The sequence below is a fragment of the Diadema antillarum genome, unplaced genomic scaffold, assembly GCF_040938485.1.
Source record: "Diadema antillarum isolate AM-2024a unplaced genomic scaffold, OU_Dant_1.0 seq00000130_RagTag, whole genome shotgun sequence".
Classification (NCBI taxonomy): domain Eukaryota; kingdom Metazoa; phylum Echinodermata; class Echinoidea; order Diadematoida; family Diadematidae; genus Diadema; species Diadema antillarum.
In genome coordinates this window covers 430,026-449,359 of record NW_027271208.1, presented here as the reverse complement: position 1 = coordinate 449,359, position 19,334 = coordinate 430,026, and the positions used below count along the sequence as shown (strand labels likewise).

Here is a 19,334-nt window from a genome sequence, read left to right as displayed (position 1 = left end):
TGTGGTTGCACATGAGAGAAAGATCCAGTATTCGAATTAAGATTAGCGTAGTAATGGTAATTCGTTGTTATAGTGATTGGATCATACATACAGTACCTTGGAAATTGTGATTTGAATGTGAAGTCTCAAGAGTAGGCACGGCCTAATCCTTTGTGCCATTCACATCAGTGGCAGCTACACATCAACACACACTACAAACTATTGATACAAGTTTAGCGGGTAGTTAATCAGCAGAAGTCATCTGAACATTATTAATGTTCCGAGCTCTGGCTGCCTTCCAACTCGTGATGTACGATTGTAGTTCTAAGTCAAGCTGTATACATCAGAATCTGTACTGCATTGTGATTTCTGTATTTTTTTTTCCAACAAGAATTCTCCTCTGGAGTAGAATTCAAATTCATGATAGTAAAAATGAATTTGTGATTCTAGTTTGGTTACACACATTAAAAAAAAAAGAAAATAAAAGAAAAATGTCCTAATAAATACTAATTTAAGTGTCATCTCTATCACTGAATCAGCATTTGAAGGGCAAATTTTCTCTCGTGCGTAATCCGTAGAATAACCCACTCGTTCCTCAAAGTCAGAATTTAATGGCAACAAATATGTGTTTGTATAGAGATGATGAGAGGGAATTCAGCTAAAGGGTACTCTAATAAACCCACATACATGTAGGATTTTAATACTATAACAATACATTTAATCAGTGCTGTTACAATGATTTTGTTAGTATCAATTGTATTTTTGCTGTTGTTTAAGTTCATCATAAAAAAACCAATGGTTCGAAACAACACATCTGTTCACAGAAGATACAAAAATACGCAACATCTGTTGTTTATCCAAAATAAGTCAAAATGCATTAAAACTGGAAGTGGCGTTGAAGCACCTACCAAGGAATGAATTAAATGTAGAGCCTGTTTTGTTGTTTACAAAACAAGCAGTGATACACTGCGTGTGCCCATCGCTCGGGGCCTTTTGCAGTTGTTGCAGTTTAATAATCTAATAGTTCTGCTGACCAGATTTGTGCACGGGCATCATAATCATGTTTAGTGCAGAGATGATTGACACTTCAGTAACTGTTTTGGCTGGAGACAGGAAGTGTTTTCGATCATAACAGAAGTTGACTCGGCGAAAAACGTTGACTTTGATATTGTGCGCTGCTGAGTGAGATAAGAGAAATGCAGTTGAATTGCTCTGGCCCAAATTTTTGCCCAGGAATCTCTCAATTAAGTAATCTATCATTATGTTGACAGTCGACCTGATGCTTTGGGCAACAGAGCTATTTGTTTCTCGTTTTCTGTTTATCAGATTTAAAAATATGTCTCTGTTTTAGGCCTCGTCAGTGCTGATAGACCCGTCTCATTCGAATTCTGTGCAACCCACATGCTTTGTTCATGAAAGGGTGCCTGTAGGTATTAAACAACCTTGTGAGGCCTGTGTAGCAACTTATGAATGCTAATATGAATTCCTGCCTGAAAAAAATAAAATAAGATAATGAAAAATATATAATGGGGGGGGGGGGGAGCAGGTTGAGAATACTTTGTTACTAGGTGGTAGGAATAGAAACGTCAGTGAATTGTAATACAGTTACAGAAACAGTCTACGTGTATATTGTTCATTGCAAGAGCACTTGACATTTTTTGTTTTTGTCATGAATAATGGTATATACAGCACCTGTAGTATAGTATTTCATTTGCTGCATCTTGAAATGTGCTGTACAGTGATTACATGTATAATGTACATTCATAACTTTTCTTCTTTTTTTTTTGTTCATTTGGTGATCCAGTCAAGGATGTGAAAGAGCTGAAATGATATCAAAACATCACTCATCAAACACTCAGTGTAAACACGATCATTGAGTGGTTTCCAGCAAGAACAAAGTGTCAGATTTACAACAAGCATTGTGCAGTGCAAAGTACATCATCTAAGTGTGATTATACTGAAGTGCTGGTCACAACTTCATGCATGCGGTCAATAGGAATTTAATTAATGTCTGATAGAAGCCGTGGCTTCCTTTATGTACATGACTTGTCATAGGAGTATATGTATGGAGTGATTTATAGGAAAATGTCTTAATAGGTGTGAATTTACTCTTCCTTCATGCTTCCTTGTTGTGATATGTTTGGCTTACAATGTCTTTCTCATTGTCATCATAAATCTCTTATTACATTATTGTCATAAAATCTCAATAAAAGTTGTATAACAAATAATGTCAAAACTCTGTAGTAATCCTCTCCTGGTTTCTGCAAAATCTGTGTCATAATAATGTCAACATACATGTAGTCTGAGCTATAAATTCCCATCAAACTGCCCTTGATGGACCCTACGGCTGTATGCGGTGAATTGACTGATATCCAAGCAATCAGCACCATGCCAAAATATTGCCACCTTATACTGTCAACACAATCCTGCCCACCTACATATTTCATTGCTCAAGCCACATTAAAAAAAAAAAAAAAAATGAATAAAAAAAGGTAAAAAAACCCTAAAAATCTTGTCATACAAATTCATTAAACAGAATTCAGCCAGTGAATAGAATTAACATAGTAATGTGATACTGATTATCATGTTACAAGGTTTTATTATTTCTCGCCTTGGAGAATGTGTTCATATTAAACAGATGGCAAATGATACCAAACTATTACAAAGGCATATACACTGACAATATTTTGAGCTTGCTTGATAGCAACTTTTTGTGTAATTGGTACAATACAAGACCCACCCCCCCCCCAAAAAAAAAAAGAAAGAAAGAAAACAAAACAAGCAGATAATAATTTGCAATACAACTAGACGTGATGTAGGGCAATGTCTGAAAAGAAGCTCTGTGGATGTGGGTGTCCACTATGCACTGATTCACTCGAAATTAAGACTGACATTTTGTTGAATTTTCCTTATTAATTTATATTTTCTTGCATAGTTGTCTGACTGTGACATCACAAATTGTTGTAGTCTTCGTAAATCCAGCAATGGCAGTGTCAAAACTTTAAAAATTCATGACTCTTCAACAGAGTGTCAGATTTTAGTCAAACTTCACTTGTAAATGTGTTTTACATAATTGTAAACTACTAAAATGTGTTCTGCATTTATACAATCCACATATTATCGTTTTGGTTTCAGGCCCCCTTTAAAACACAAAACATGTCAACTACAGATTTGTATATATGTAGAGCTTTAACTTTGGGAAAACAGTCTGTGCTGATTCAATGTATCACAGATATTTAAAGATTCCTTTGAAAGTGATGGGAGTAATGTTGGTTCTTACTTCATTCTTTCTTCTCTGTCCTATAGGCCATCATCAATAGTACAATCAGCCCTACCATGGCTTTCACCAAGACCTCTCAGAAGTTTGGCCAGTGGGCTGACACCAGGGCGAACACTGTCTATGGACTTGGCTTCAGCTCCGAGGGAGAACTCAACAAGGTGGGACATAGATGAATACTGTGAAAATGAAAATATGTATCACTATTTTTGATTTTGTGGAATAAAAACACTCAAAATTCATCATACCTAGGTCAGGGGGAAAAATATCTCCCACAAAAATATCCACTTTTTTCAGTATTGCAGAACATGAATCCACACACACATACACACAAACAAACCGTTTGTGTTTGCACCGACACCTAAAGTGCGCACACTCACACACAGACAATTCATGACACCAACCCCTCATCATACACATTGCGCCCTGAGTTTGGTGTTAGTGTTTGTCGTAGAGTCTGTTCATCCCAATAACACTAAGGTATTAAGTCCATCTTTGTATCTCCCCTTTGCAAATTGTGTCACCTCCACCAAATATAAAGAAAATTAAAGAGTGCTTCAGTTCTTTCAATCCCTAGCTTGCAGGCACATTGGTCAAAATATGATAAAACTCTTGTCTCACATGCAAATTGACCACCTTTAGTTGTGGTGGGAAGAAATATTCCAGTGAGATTTTCTTTTTCTTTCTTTACTGTAATTGAGAGTTTTTCAGTATTTTCTTTTTATAAGGTTCACAGAAGTGAAAGAATGGGATTTTTACATAAAAAAAAGAATACTCAGATTGATAAAGATTCGAACCCAAGTGCCTTTCGTATGCTAAAATGCTTCTTTCTTGAGCTTCTAATTGTGACATTTCATTACACCCTCTATACTCATAAATCTTATCCCATCATGCCTAAATCATTACCATGTTGGGTAAAGTCATGGGTAACCTAGGGCAAGTTGAAGGTGTGTCAGGGATAACTTTCTCGTAGGAAGCGTGCTGAAATGTGAATGCAGGCTGGCTCGTTAAGGGAAGTTGCTGTGTGGAGGGGCAGCTGCTGCTTTAATTGCTATGTGTATGTTCCCTGCGGACAGAATGGCTTTGATTCACACCCAGCAAAACATCCTTCTCACAAGACTTGCCAGCGGGCTTACCACTGCACAAGTGATTTATTACGTCTACATTCCCAGCATTCCACCATTGTGTAAAGCCCAGTGAAGCTTTCTGTAATAGCTATGCTGCAATGTGCATCCCCTAATAAGTATTAGAACCCTGGCTGTCAAGTTGCAGCAGAGCCTGTACATTATGAGCCATATAAGGATGTGATAGTCATCATCACGGCCAGTGCCCTTTTCTCATTCATGATGTGCTGTGCTGACTGGAGAGAACATGCCACATATGAGAGGTTCACATGGCAATTTTGAATGAGAGGTGCATCACAGTCTGAACATTGATGTTTGGATTGCGATCCAAATCTCACTGAATTGTTGTGTGAATGCCTGGTAAATCAAAAGATTTGGATTCTATTTGTCTTTGGGATTGCTATCCGAATCTTACTATTTTTGCAGTTTTCCCCAAATAATCGTGCTGCTTGCTCAGCACTGTGTCCTGTCTTGACAATGATTTGAACATTTCTGTTTTTTGCTGGGGGCTGGGGAGGCCTAAGTATGATCCGTTTCTCACTGCAGCGAGCCAATCGAGCCACACATAAAGAGGTCAGTCGTGAGCGCATTCGATGCACGCCAATGATGATGCGTGTGTGTGTATCTCATGTCCAGTCCTGCATTTCGTGGGCTGCAAATGTGTGAACGCACTTGACACACACAATTGTGCTATGTGCGTATTGGGTATCTCCAGTGCTTGAGGGTCAGGCTGAGGTCACAGGCGTTAAAATTCGAGTGGGTTTATGTTGAGATTTTTGGCCACCGAGTGAACGCCTGCCAAATAAACATCAATATTTCAATCAGATTATGCAGTAGAATTTTGCCTCCTTTGAGCCGTGATCTGAAAAGTGATATTTGGATTGCAATTCAAATTGTGGATTGCAATTAAATTTGTGGATTGTGACCCAAATCACACTGTCTGCTGTCAGAATGCGCCTTTTAGATTGAGGGCTCCTTCTGTCTGCACAACTTTTTGATGGTCATTTCTCACCCCCATCCTTCCCCTTCCCTTGCAGTGGAGAGTAGATTTTTATGCAATTGTAATGTTTTCATTCTCTTTATAATGTAGCAATAACTCTTCACTTCGTATACATTTATACATTATACACATGTAGGTACATGTAGGCCGGTAGAATAATAGATTGATAATAGATAAGTAAATTTAGATCAAGTATACACATGTAGGTAGATTTCTAGATTGATGATAATCAAATAGGAAGATGGATAATACTTTGGTTAATTCATAGATGGATCATTTACAGAAAGGTAGATATGAAATAGTTTGCATTCTTTGATAATTCAGATTACATGCTACGTACTCTTTGTCTGATCCCCCCCCCCCCCCACCACCACCAACATTACTCAGTTCATAGAAGAGTTTGAGACGGTAAAGGATGCGGCATCAGAGTTGGCATCCACCCCTCCCTCTTCCCAAGTCTCCAAGAAGGGGGCAGACTCCACGCCCGCCCAGAATGGTTCCGCCAAGATTACCAACAATGAAATAAACCATGCCAAGGTATTGTTGTGTGAACACTTAGCACAATTCAGACTTTTCAGTTACATAATAGCATGTGAGTGATTTTTATCAGATGCTGAAGAATTGATATGTATGATAGAGAGTGAAATTTGCATTTGAATATCACTTGAAGTTGACTTCAACATTAAGAAGACTAAAAGCATTCAAACGTAACAGTGAAATTCTAATAAACCATTTAAAAAAAGATTGAATCCTTTTTAAAGTTACTTGTGTGAAGGTAGGATTGTCTTGAGGTGGAAATGGTCACAAAGGTTTGAAACTTCTTGCTTCTGGCCAACAATTCATGTAAATTGCAAGCTTTAGAGACCTGTCATCCATTTCTAATGACTCACAAAGTGAAAAAAAAAATGCTTAAAAAGCCAAATAAGCCAAATGTGTTTGTTTTAGATGAAATTGATATGATGATAAAGATTATGATTATTTTCATTTTTTACCACAACTGGTATGTTTCATTCTCTTTCTTATATGGACTCTGTATATTATTTCCCTTCTTTTGGGTGTTTACTTTGTCTAAAAGATTTATTTACCATTTACATGTATTTCAAAGGCCAATTTAAACATGCCTACTTTCATTATATGATGACATGCCACTTTTGATATGTGACTATTTGACAGTAATTGCTTCATTATCATTGGTAGAATTATGTCTCATAAAGTTTTATTGCAGTTGTCATTATCATTGTGATGATGGTGATGATGATGACGATTATCATTGTTGTCATCATTATCATCATCATCATCATCATCATCATCATCATCATCATCATCATCAATCATCATCATCATCATCATCGTCATCACTGTCATCTAATCATCATCACCACCACCATCATCATTACAATTTGCATTATCTGTGTCTGTCTTGCAGCAAAATTCCAGTGACTCCACAGGCTCCCTTTCCAACTCAGTGCAAATAATGCCAGCATCTGATGCCCAGCTCAAGTATGAGAACGATAGGCTTAAGATTGCATTGGCTCAGAGGTTAGTTAACAAAAACAATATCTTCTCTTCTTTTCCAGTGTGGATTTTGGCAAATTAATTTGAATTAAAATGAGTCTTTGGTTTTGTCAAATGATTGTCTAATTTCTTTTTTTTGTTACCAATAAGTTGTTCACAAAATTGGTAAAATTTATTGAGGGTGTTTCACGCCAAATCAGTCTGTCATGTTAGAGGTCGGTCACAAATGGAGAGTGATGCAATTGCTTCGATAATGCACTTGGCCACATCAGCTTTTCAAAGGACCGCTAGTAAGAAGTGAGGTTCTGGGAAACTTGATATTGAGCACTTTGCCTGTTAAAGGGATCGTATAGTTCTGGTTGAGACCTAACTTCAGGTTTCTAACATTTTTAAGTGAGATAATGAGAAACCTATTATGAAATGTGAAAGAGCATGTAATTCCAAGAGGAACTCAACATTCTTTGATGAAAATTGGTGTTGAAATGGCTGAAATATCGAAAACAGAGCGATCCTAATAAAAGGTGGGACCCACCTTTTATTACGGTCGCTTTGTTTTACTTTGTTTTGGGATGTCTTGGCCATTCCAAAACCGATTTTCTTCAATAAACTTTGAATTCCTCTTATGGTATGCTCAATACTATTTCATAAATGGTTTCTTGGTATCTCGTAAAAGTTAAAAGTCCAATCCTCATCTCCACCAATACTATACCATCCCTTTAATGCAAGAGAGCCATTATGCCTTCAAAGTCATTCATCCCAGTCATGCAAGGTAAACATGGGATGGGAGAGAGAGAGGTACTGATGGTATGTCATCCAAACTCAATCACGCATTGGCATCATCCCATCTGGACTGATGGCATCATTAAATCACAACATGAGTTATTTTTTGTGTGTGTACAGTCCGACCTCAGTTATCCAGCCATGATCATCTGAATCTCTCTATCGTATAGATGTGGGCTGGGCTGGCTTATGATTTCCTTCATGTTTTCATGCATTATCAGCATCAAATCTCTGATAATTGTGGACTACTAGAAGATATATTCCTGAGAATGACTTGACAATAAAGGTTTAAAAAAAAAAACCTCCTAGTTTTGTGCTCATAATATGAGGTGCAGACATACTGCAAGAGACATTGGCATTTGATACCATGTTAGTCAGGGCACTACAGTGGTACCATACAGCGACAGTATTAGATAAGTTATGATCTCAATCTCATTTGCAGTCAATACCCAACAAACACACTTACTGTACGGGAAAGGATACTTTACTGACATTTTATTTTATTTTTCAATTATGAAACCTGACATTATGAGGCAAATAATCATAGTATTGGTAAACGGGTAATAACATGTACATATAAATCCCCAGCAGAGTATGCGACGTAGAATGTGCTATATTTGAGTATATTTCTCTTTATATTCAGCAGAATCACATATTAGGATGTCCACCAGTCCCAATGTGACTGGAAAACTTGGGTCTGATTGTACTGTAAAACACAATATTTTCGCGGCATGAAGCTTTCCTGAATGGAAGCCGACGGCCTTGTTTGCAGCATGAAATTTTCGCGAGTTGCGTCTAACATTCAATGTATACGGGCCGTATAGTGTAGACAAGATCTTTAGCGTGCATTTTAATTTTGCGAAACTCTGCTCTAACGAAATTCACGAAATGAAAATGCATACGAACATTCCTTGTTTTACAGTATGCATGTTGTAACTCTGTGGAGTCGTTATTGTGATGTTCTTTATACCACTTGACATTCTCTAGTTCAAACAATGCCAAGAAGTGGGAGCTGGAGCTACAGACGCTAAAGAATAACAATGCCCGTCTGACGACAGCACTCCAGGAGAGCACGTCCAACGTGGAGGAATGGAAGAGGCAGCTCTCAGCCTACAAGGAGGAAAACGTCCGCTTAAAGAAACGGGTGAGAAATGATGAAAGTTAGAGAGAGAGAGAATAGAAGAGGCAGTGCTCGGCCTACAAGGAGGAAAATATAATGAAATGATGAAAGAAATGATGGAAGTTAGAGAGAGAGAGAGAGAGAGAGAGAGAGAGAATAGAAGAGGCAGTGCTCGGCCTACAAGGAGGAAAATGTCCCCAACAGGTAGGAAATGATGAAAGCTAGAAGAAAGAGGGAGGATGAGAAATGGGAAAGATAATAAATGCAGCCTCAGATACACAGAGATTTCAACCCCCAGAATCTCAGAGATTTCGACCCCAAGATTATCTCTTGTACGGGGAATTCCCCCACCTGGACCCTTTCACAAACTGGAAACTCTTGACTGCACGGACATATCAGCGACGTCCATTGCAGCTGGGATCCACAGCCTGCCGAAAGGCCCTGAAAGCTCTAGTGTTATGGATGGTCTCTGGTACTATCTTAGCCTTATTTGTGAACTTGCATGACGAAGGTGAAGTGTGGTGGAAGGAAGCATGATTTTAAGCAGAGATTTTGAGAAAATGGTCTCAAAGGCAGAGAGTTATAGCATCTGGATAAGCGGGTCTATGATCCGAATCTTATTTTTAAGAAGTTACCATACGTTGGTCACATCTACTTGTACAGGTAATGATTGTAACTTTAAGATACTCCTCAGAATCGTGTAGTATCCCCTATGTGGTAACAATCTGATTTCCAGAATTTACATGTCAGCCACATTGTGGTGATTATCATGTTGTTGAGAATTTATTCAATAGCCATTTATGGCAGATTCAGATTTTCCAGAGTTATTTGGGTTTAACTTCATGGTAATAATATGTGACCCTGCATCACAAAACCAACAAAAAGTGCTCAGAATTTACATGTCAGACACATTGTGGTGATAATCATGTTGTTGAGAATTTATTCAGTAGCCATTTATGGCAGATTCAGATTTTCCCAGAGTTATTTGGGTTTAACTTCATGGTAATGATATGTGACCCTGTGTCACAAAACCAACAAAAAGTGCTCAGATACAGATTTTTAGTTAAGAGCACATCCTGAAAGAGCAGACTTTAAGCTTTAAAATGATGTATAACTCAATTCAAGTAGACTCCCATAACCTGCCTAAATAGTGGAAAGAAAGTGCACACTCGGGAAAGGTGTGAACTGACAAAAGAGGCTCTGAAGCACAAGGTCTATTCAAGCGCTTAATCTTTACCAAGCTGTGTGAGCTGTGCGATGAATGGGACAAAAAACAGGATGTAAACCACTGGAGTAACAACAAAGAAGGATTATCAGATTAAGCTGAAATTGAGCATGCTTTATTAACACAGTATGTCCATGATTAATGCCAACTTTCAAAGCAGTAGCATTATCCTTTCTAAAGTTATTAGAGTTGAAAGTGGAGAGTGTGTACAGGGTTTTTAAGAAATGAAAAGGGGACTCTTAAAGACACATCAAATCACACTATTATAAAAAAAAGTGTTAAAGATAAACTGCTAAAAAACACACTTTCCTGTTAGTTTTATGATCCCAAATTTTAGCATAATGTAGAAGAGGATTTGCTCTTTCAGAAAATATGAAAAAGTCAAAATTGGCTAGGTTGACCCTTTTCACCTTTTTTTCAGTCCTCACACAAAACCAGTGAGTGCGACTTTTTGTTCGTTTTGTGATGCACGGTCACATATTCACTTGCCACATTTTCTATCTCATTCTCTCTGCCGGCAGATGAAGGAACTAGAGAACACTATAGAGCCTGAGAATCAGAATGGACAGAGTGACACGGCAGAGCTTGAAGGACGCTTGGAGGAGCTCACTTTAGCACACAAGGAAAAGGAGCAGGTGGGACTAACACCCATGTTATATTCTTTGCTGTATCTGTTTCTCTAGCAGCCACTATTATTGATCGAATTTCCCATCATGGGGATACAAAAAACATCATCATCATAAAATCATCATAAAAAATTGAGGGATATCATTAGTACGAGATACAATGAACTTGTTCAAGCTGAAAATGACCTGTAAAATCACAAATTTGTCACTATCTTAGTTGAAAAGGAATATCCAGAGGAGGAAATGTATGCTGGGGATATATGCACACTATTATAGTAAGCTTGTATCGGTTGCAAGTTTTTACCAGTGTATTGTTTAGAAGCGCTTGTATATGATTTGAAAGCCTTAGGTGCTCGTTGTATCCTTATTGTTCATGTCCATTACTGCACAAATATGTTTTAACAAACACTTGGTCAGCCAATAAATACAGTAGAAGTACGCATGTGTGTTCTCATATGTGTGTGTATGTGCCATAGTTTTTAATTTGGGCACAATTATACAGTAGCTTTCTGTGCAGGCCCTACATTCAAGTGGATATCTTGTGTGTATTTATAATCAAATGTGTGTACATATTGGTACTTTTGTAATGCGTAATTGTCTAGAGTGAAGTCTGATGCGCACACATCATTTCGCATTTTGAGCAGTTATGTGGTACATCGATTTTCATGTATGGAAATACCAAATCAAAATTCTGTTTTATATGTGAATCGGTAGAAAACATGAGTAAGCATTTGTGCAGTACAAATGAATGAACTTCATTAGATATGATTTTTAGCTGCTCAGTACAGATATTTCTCTGCACAAATGCTACAACATTAATAGTATCTTTTGTTTATCTTTGCTTTTACAGGAGGCTGAGCGTTTATCAAAGAGGCTGGAGGAGGTGGCTGACCTCGCTAAGGAAAATAGGAGTTTGACGGAGGAACTAGAGGTCAGTGGAGGAGAGTAGAGAGTAGAGAGTCTGGAAATAGACTAATTTTTGTATGCCTGTACAAGCATCCTGTGTGTAGAAAGATCTCACTGTGTAACAATGCCTGCATAGAAGAATGCAACTGAATGTTGAAAGGAACTGTTTTTAGTTTTGCTTCATAGACCAATTGTTTGCTATGTATAACTCCTGCCAGTTTCCTTTCTTATTAACCCGTTGAGGACAAGTCCCCAGTATACTTGAGCAGGTGTCTATGGGAAATGCGTGTTGTAGCAAAATCTTGGCACCATCTTCAGCGGGTTAAGTGCATTAAAGATGATGAACATGCCTTGTGTGGGATTGGCCAGAAAGTACTCTCATTAAAATACAGATAAAAGTAACATCAAACACTTGATAGTTTATTATGGATTTCTGCAAGGTTACTGAGAAAAGAAGACTGCAAGGGGGGAAAAAAAGATGAAGGAAGCACAGAGCCCTGTAGAATTGTGGATGCTATTTTGATGAATAGAAACATCACTAAGATGATGAATGAATAGAACAAAATTATGTGAACAAAATTGGACCTGAAATGAGAAAGTGACAAAAATTGAAAGTTTCCCATGTTGTCATGACTTTAGTGGTGGCCGCACACTCAAACTAGAAACTGACCCTTTTTGCCCTAAAATATCCTTCATAAACTCATAAAGATTCCCAGGTCACTACCAATATTTAATCATCTGTTCCTTCTGTCACCATCAACTTTCCCTGTAAGTTTCATTCAAATCCGTTCACGACTTTTTGAGCTATTTTGCAAACAGGCAAACCAAGGCAGGCAAAAACATAACCTCCTTGGCCGAGGTAATTAGCGGGAGTGATGACGTCTTCACCTCACTAGAGTCTTGTTGTTTGCAGACAAACCTTTTCAATACATTTCCTCCTTGTATGACATGCACACAATATTGGAATAAGATACATCCTTGGCATCCACTCACATACAATGTATATGTACACTGTATGTCAGTCTTTAGAATGTACTGCTGTAAAAGTGGAAATTTTTGCGGTGTTGAAATTCTTGCGCAACCAGAAACTAGCGCAAAAATAAAAGTACAGGAATACTTTTGATTGCCATATGTTCCAGAAGTTAATGTCTTGATTCTGCTGAATTAAAAACATGCAAAATTCTTCTTCATACCCGGCTCAGTGTGAAAAATTAGTCAAGCGAAAATATCCACTTTTACAGTAACCTAGGAACGATGACTTCTAGGAGGAAAGAGGTTACAGGTTATTCATCACACAGAAAAACATGATTTTAACAATATTTGCATATTCAAACCAGCGGGAGAGTTGTGAGGCGAGATATCGCCTCTACCAGTTTGAATGTGTGATTGTGCCCGATGTCACTATCCAGTGAATGTATGCAATACTGTACATGTATTTCAAAACTCCCCACCTGTCATACCAATGTATGTTAGCTTTAATTTTGACATAGCATCTTCCCTGCTGCTCACATGATTTATCCTATTGGTAACAGTCAACATGAATGCCATGTGGAATTCCACTTGCAGTTTTAAACATACTGTAAAACACGATATCTTCGCGGCATGAACTTTTCGCAAATTGGAGCCAGTGGGCTTTTTCGCGGCATGAAATTTTCACAAGTTGCCTCTCACATTCAATGCATATAGTGTAGACATGAACTTTCGTGTGCATTTTAATTTCGAGAATCTTGGCTCTCCCAAAATTTGCAAAATTAAAATGCACGCGAATATTCCTGTTTTACAGTACATGTAGCAGGGATGTGTGCCAACGAGTTCCGTGCTCCAAGAAGGATATTAACTCGAAGCAGATATCTGTGTGGGAGATGACATTTCTGGTCTGCCATTCATTGATTTGGCATTCGCCATCACCGAGGATCAAACACGCCAGATGCCTACATCTAGTTTCTCCAAAAGTGTCTTAACATCCTTTGGATGCGGAAGCATTTAAATTTGATACTGATTTTCAGATGCAGAGGTTGCATATTTAATTTCAAGCCCGTTCCTCATAAGCTGTGATAGCGTGATAAGATAAATTTGGCATCCCCTGCCAGGTGTTGTCGGCGACGGTGCCAGAAGTAGAACTGTCCGTTTTCATGCCTCGCGTTTCCTGTTTTGTGGCACAAGGAAATGTCATAGCGTGCACACTCGGTAACATTCACTGCCCAAGGGACAATATTTCCTCTCTGTGTGAAGTATTCTTTATGAAGCAAAATGCACTTGATGGAATAGTGCCAGCCTTGCATTATAGACTCACATAAAACTTTAACCCATTGAGGACGAGTCCCGAGTATACTTGGGCAATCATCTGTGGGAAATGCGTGTTGTGGCAAAATCAGTTTGTCCTCAACAGGTTAATACTTCAAAGGCATGCACTCATATTTTCTTGCTTTTTTTAGCTTTCCTCCCCCTTATATGCCATATTTGTTTTCTGAGGAGTGTTTTTTAACATTACGTCTGTCCTGCGCTTTCAAATCTGCACATAGTGATTATAAGCTATGTTAAAGTGGAGTGCAGAGTTCACTCACTGAAGTTTCACACTCTTTGTGCTGTGTAGATTATAATGTAGGTGCAAAGTAGCTTTGCGTAGCCTCATTCTTTTCCTCATATAAAGATAGTTCTAAGAAATCAAAGCACACAATTCTGTCCTTTTCCTTTTATGTAGAATAAAACTTCCGCTTCTGGATTACCCTTGACCCAAACCATGCGAGTGTATGGGTTAACAAAGGGTTGAATTCACAACACCTTGCACACCGTAAGAAATTCAGTTTGGCTGAAGTACTATCTTTGTATTTTCAGTAGCTATGAATGGGTTTTCTCCTTTGCAGTTGTAGCAAATGATTTCTCGTTCATTTCATAAGTCACATTGCACAAATCAAATTTGTGAGTGCTTGGGACAGTCGAAGGTGCAAATGTGTCTGGAAAAAAGTTCATTGTAGTTTGTATGCCAAGATTCAATCTTCTTCTCCTTGCAACATATCCTTCCTTGTTGCAAACTTTGGCACCAGGTGTATTCATACTGAATGGATGACAATATTTATCTTTACACATGTCAATACAGTACACGAGCTTCCCATATTGAAGGAAATATCCTTGAAAATACCAGGAAATATTGAAAACTTGCTTTCTTCCTCTCAAGAAGGCTTTATTCAGCAGTTTTGAAAGTTTTGTTTAGACTGTGACTTTGCATGATGACTAAAATTTAGACATAGCGATTCTATTTTCCTTTTTTTTTTTTTCATTCTTTTGTGTTTATATCTACTTTGTTAAGAGCAGATGAAACTTTACAAAGTCTTACATTCAGAACAAAATCTGTCAATTTTTCTTTTGTATGTACACCTTTTGTTACCCAGAAATTTAAGGAGGGCATTGATGATTTACATCTGTCACCCGGGAAATATGCAATACAATGTACTTGTTTTCTACAGGTGTGTATTAATCACAGCCTTCTCCTTTTTTTTTTGCTGTTTTAGGACACGAGGAGGAACATGAGCTCATTGACGGAGCGGGTGTCAGAACTGGAGGAGAAGCTGAAGGAGGAACAGGAGGCGAGGGAGAAGGACGGCAAGCAGCTGACCAACGTCCACCAGCAGCTGGGTAGCACCCTGGAGCAGCTGGCTTCTCTTCATGTCCACCTTGGACAGTCCTTGTGAGTAGGAGGAGTGTCCTCAGACTTCAACATCTCTCATTTCCACGTTCACATTAGTCCTCGTGATGCGGGGAAAGTCCCACACTGCAGGACTTTCCCCCCTCTATAACCATAGCGTGGACGCTTACTGGGACTAGTCCTCCCCCCGTCCCCGCGAAGCAAGTCAGGGTTTGGGGACAAAAATTGGAGGGGAGAGTGACCTTGGGCTGCAATTGGTAATGCCTGTAGCTGTATTCTGCAAATATGCACAAGCGCAAAGTCTGGTTTCAAGTGACAGGACTTGCCCAAAGCCCCAATAGCCCCCTCCGCCCGGGGACAAGATAGCGGTATGGACTGTCAGTTGCAAAATGATAAGATCTCTGGTGACTGACCCTGTGACGTGGAGTCTGATGGGAACGTGGGGTGTATCACCACTTTTGACATCATAGATGTAATAGTACAATGTAAGATGTAAATGTTACTGTGTCTTGAAACTGCTGCAATTGATACGACATGTCTACGACAGCTTGTAATTGATTGACAAATTGCCCTACCTCGATGTATATAGATAAGAACTGAACTGATCAGTGTTTTAGTACATTGTAGTAGCCATGGCACTAATCAGTTTAGTGCTTGTTTTCATCGATGTAGCGCAATTTGTCCATCAGTCGCAATAAAAACAACTTGACGCAAGAATTTCAATCAATTTGATTAATGACGCAATACCTGCTGCATGCTATAAGGATTAGAATCAGCACTAGCTGTCGAGCGGAAGCTCTGTGGTCTTGTGGATAAGACACGTGTCCAGCGATCAGGAGGTCATGGGTTCGAGTCCTGCACGAGTGTGTATGCTTTCGCCCATGATTTCTTTAGTCGCGGCTGCTTCTGCAACACTGACAACTTCAGTGCTTATTTACTTCCAGGTAGGGCACTTTGTCAATCAGTGTCAATCAGTTGCAATAAAAACAACTCAATGCAAGAATTCCAATCAATTTGAATCTATGACAGCTTTATCTGTGTATCTGCTTTATATTTGATGTCGTGCATTATGAGGATTCAGTGAGTGCAGATATACATGTACAATGTATTACATTGTAATGTATCTTGTAATATTCTCTGAATCCACATTTCTATTTGGGGTAAATATTGCTTCCAGACAGATATTTTATGTGTTTGCTATGGATAGTGTTGTTATTTTCAGTGGAATGTTTATTCTTACCAGAGATTTCTTTCCCTTGAATTATCTTTTCAGAAAATCCTGATCATTTTATGTGCAACTCAAAGACCTCTTCGCTGATCAACTACAGACATCTAGCACTTGTCCACTTGTAGCAGTGGCACGGATGGGACGTTCCACTTCCAATTTGCAAGCAAAACTGGCCCAGAAAGGACTTCTTTTTTTTGCCTCTTGTAGATGAACATGTCATTACCATCATCATCATGGCCGTGTCTTTGAATTACCCTTTGCTAATGTTGCAAGTATCAGGTACTAGCTAGCTGTAGCATTTTACATCTGAGTGTACTTCATGGAACTGATGTCATGCCAAAGTAGCCATTCTATAAAGAATGGGGTTTATCGGCCATTATTTATTTTCATCGCTTTGACAATGTTGTCTTCTAATCAAGCACTAAATCTGGTAGATATTTATTTGCTTATGTTTGACTATCACAATGCCTTGAATACGTCCAGGGTTACCCATAAATATATTTGCTATCAGATTCTAGCATTGAGTTGTTCTTAAGGCAAATTATTTTCTTGCACTTACAGGGTCTTTTATAAAGTAGTCACTTATACATAAAGTTATAATATTGATAACACTCTATTCTGTTGTAATATACTCGTATGTTGTGTACATAATTATATTTTTTAACTGCTCTGAAAACTACTAAGAAAATGCATCATTTACGTGACAAGTTTATGTTCTAGACAAAGTCTGATGGCTCAGTGAAGTGGATCAAAGAAGTTTCTGTAAATCATTTCTTTGTGTTACACTGGGAAAGACTGCAAGGTTTGGAGTACTTAATGGCACCTTAATAATAGATGTATTCATAGGTCTATCAATTCTGTACTTAATAGTGTGGAAACTTGAATATGTTTGTTTATATGATTATGTCATCTATATGAAGACAGTTGTTACTTCTCAAGTGGTGAGGACACAATTGATAGAACATGCATGCATTTTCTTCAAGAAACATGAAACTACGCAGGCTCTAGAACTCTTATTGGGTTTTAGCAGATCACCAATGGATATTTTCCAGGCAGTACTGTACATGTATATGCAGTATATTTTGTGGTGTTTTTCGTTTGGAGGAATTCCATGAAAAACAACATAGATTCACAAATTCAATAACTCTGGCAACCATTACCTCCTGTAGCACAAATGTGCTATACATTGTCTGGAAGGTGAAACATACTTTTCTCCTAAAAAGAGATAAAAATACTTCTTTCCCAAATTCATCTCTGTGGTTCTTGGTCACAAATTCAGTCACTCGTGAAATTTGTGGGGTATACAGTATATGATCCAAATCTGGAATCGGAGGCAAGACTTTCGAGTCAATAATAATTAGCGTTCATGAGAGTCATAACTCGTATGAGGGATTCTGACTGCTAATTGTTGAATGCTTTGGCAGTGCCGCTGTATGTTGCGAAGTTTAATGGGGGCGATACCTTGGCATGCTATATATACATATTATTTCATGGTTATCAAAACGACTAGCAAAACGAACCACAATGAGATATGGCATTTACAGCTCATCAGGAAACTCTCTTGTATTGTGTTACATGGAGATGTAATGTGGTGAATGACTTGATATAAAAAAGTGATAATGGTCCTAGTGACATAGTATTCCAGTGTCTAGACTTGTAAAAAGTGAAAAGAGAAATGAACACAGCAGCCCATTGGCACCAGTTGACCACAAAAATAAAGGGGGGGGGGGGGGTGCGGGAACAAGAGAAAAGAAGAAGCGTATCTATTACTACATAGAGTTTCTAATATATCGCTTGTACATAGCAAGCTATGGTAAATGACATAGGTGTAGATACATCACAAAGCTTTACAAGGTGACAATATTACATATTATATTTTGGATCAAAAATTTGTCTTCCATTGATTGGTTAAAAGAGCTTCACGTCATTATAGGTATTTTGAACTATTTTAGAGTGTTGGTGTGTTTGACACTCCTTATGAAGTACTATTTGCAAAATGACGTCACTTTTATGACGACATTTTGCAAATAGTATACTATTTGCAAAATGATGTCACAATCACCCTTCTTTAGTTACAATCAAGTGTACCCGTCCGCGTCCGGTCCCGAACTCTAGTGTTCAGGTTTGCAGCGGCCATACGAGCGCTTGGATACATGCGACGGGCAACTCTGGCGGTGCCACGGCTACTACGTTTTTCAATTTCCGATCTCTCGCACTGTTGCGTACTGCAGGCGCTGCGCAGCTGCCGCAGTGCGGCTAAGCCTAGGGCCTATATAAAATGATTTTCACTTTTTATTCAAATTTTTGATCCAAAATATAAAACAAATATACTTTGCCTAGTTTCGAGTTTCTTGTTAAAACTATGGGCCTCGGTGACTCCAAACTAGTACTATTCACTTCGGGGCTGCTCGAAGTGAATAGTACTAGTTTGGAGTCACCGAGGCCCATAGTTTTAACAAGAAACTCTCAAGGCCAAGTATATTTGTATACTATGGCAGGGCCATGCAAGGGAAAATCCTAGAGCCTAGCAAAATTTGTGATTTCTTAATGGAGTAGTAGGTTTGTGAGAAAAGTTGTCAAGAGATGGACAAGGGTGTGCATTTGTGATATGGCTGGCCAGCTTTGTATATGAAAACACTCCCAATACAGGTATTGGTGTGTGTACATAGTGATGTAGTGACTTATGGTTTGTGTAAAAAAATCTGCACGGTCCACATAAGATTGTTCGTATGACTTTAGCGCCATTTCCACATTGAAACCTCACTTGCACTAGTTTGTAGACAACTTGTACTTTTACATGAATAATTAGCTTTTACATTTCCCTGCCAGTTTCACAGAAATGTACTGGACCTGTAGATGATTTAGAATATACAGTGTACATCGCTTTTCCACTTAATAATGTCTTCTCAAA

The 19,334-nt window shown here is 38.4% G+C and overlaps 1 protein-coding gene across 3 annotated transcripts in view; it reads left to right on the top strand.

Annotated features, from left to right (window-relative positions):
- Positions 1 to 18,120, top strand: part of LOC139727422 (homer protein homolog 1-like) — a 37,212-nt gene extending 19,092 nt beyond the window's left edge. For 2 of the 3 annotated variants that reach the window (XM_071638375.1, XM_071638377.1), the window contains exons 3-10: positions 3,286 to 3,417; positions 5,768 to 5,917; positions 6,807 to 6,919; positions 8,663 to 8,819; positions 10,542 to 10,655; positions 11,497 to 11,577; positions 15,062 to 15,237; positions 16,469 to 18,120. In XM_071638375.1, the coding sequence (XP_071494476.1) occupies positions 3,286 to 3,417; positions 5,768 to 5,917; positions 6,807 to 6,919; positions 8,663 to 8,819; positions 10,542 to 10,655; positions 11,497 to 11,577; positions 15,062 to 15,237; positions 16,469 to 16,478 (933 nt within the window). In that variant the 3' untranslated portion in view covers positions 16,479 to 18,120. Of the gene's footprint in view, positions 1 to 3,285; positions 3,418 to 5,767; positions 5,918 to 6,806; positions 6,920 to 8,662; positions 8,820 to 10,541; positions 10,656 to 11,496; positions 11,788 to 15,061; positions 15,238 to 16,468 lie in introns of those variants that run through there. The other variant, XM_071638376.1, reaches the window with a different exon arrangement.
- The last annotated feature ends 1,214 nt before the right edge of the window (positions 18,121 to 19,334 follow it).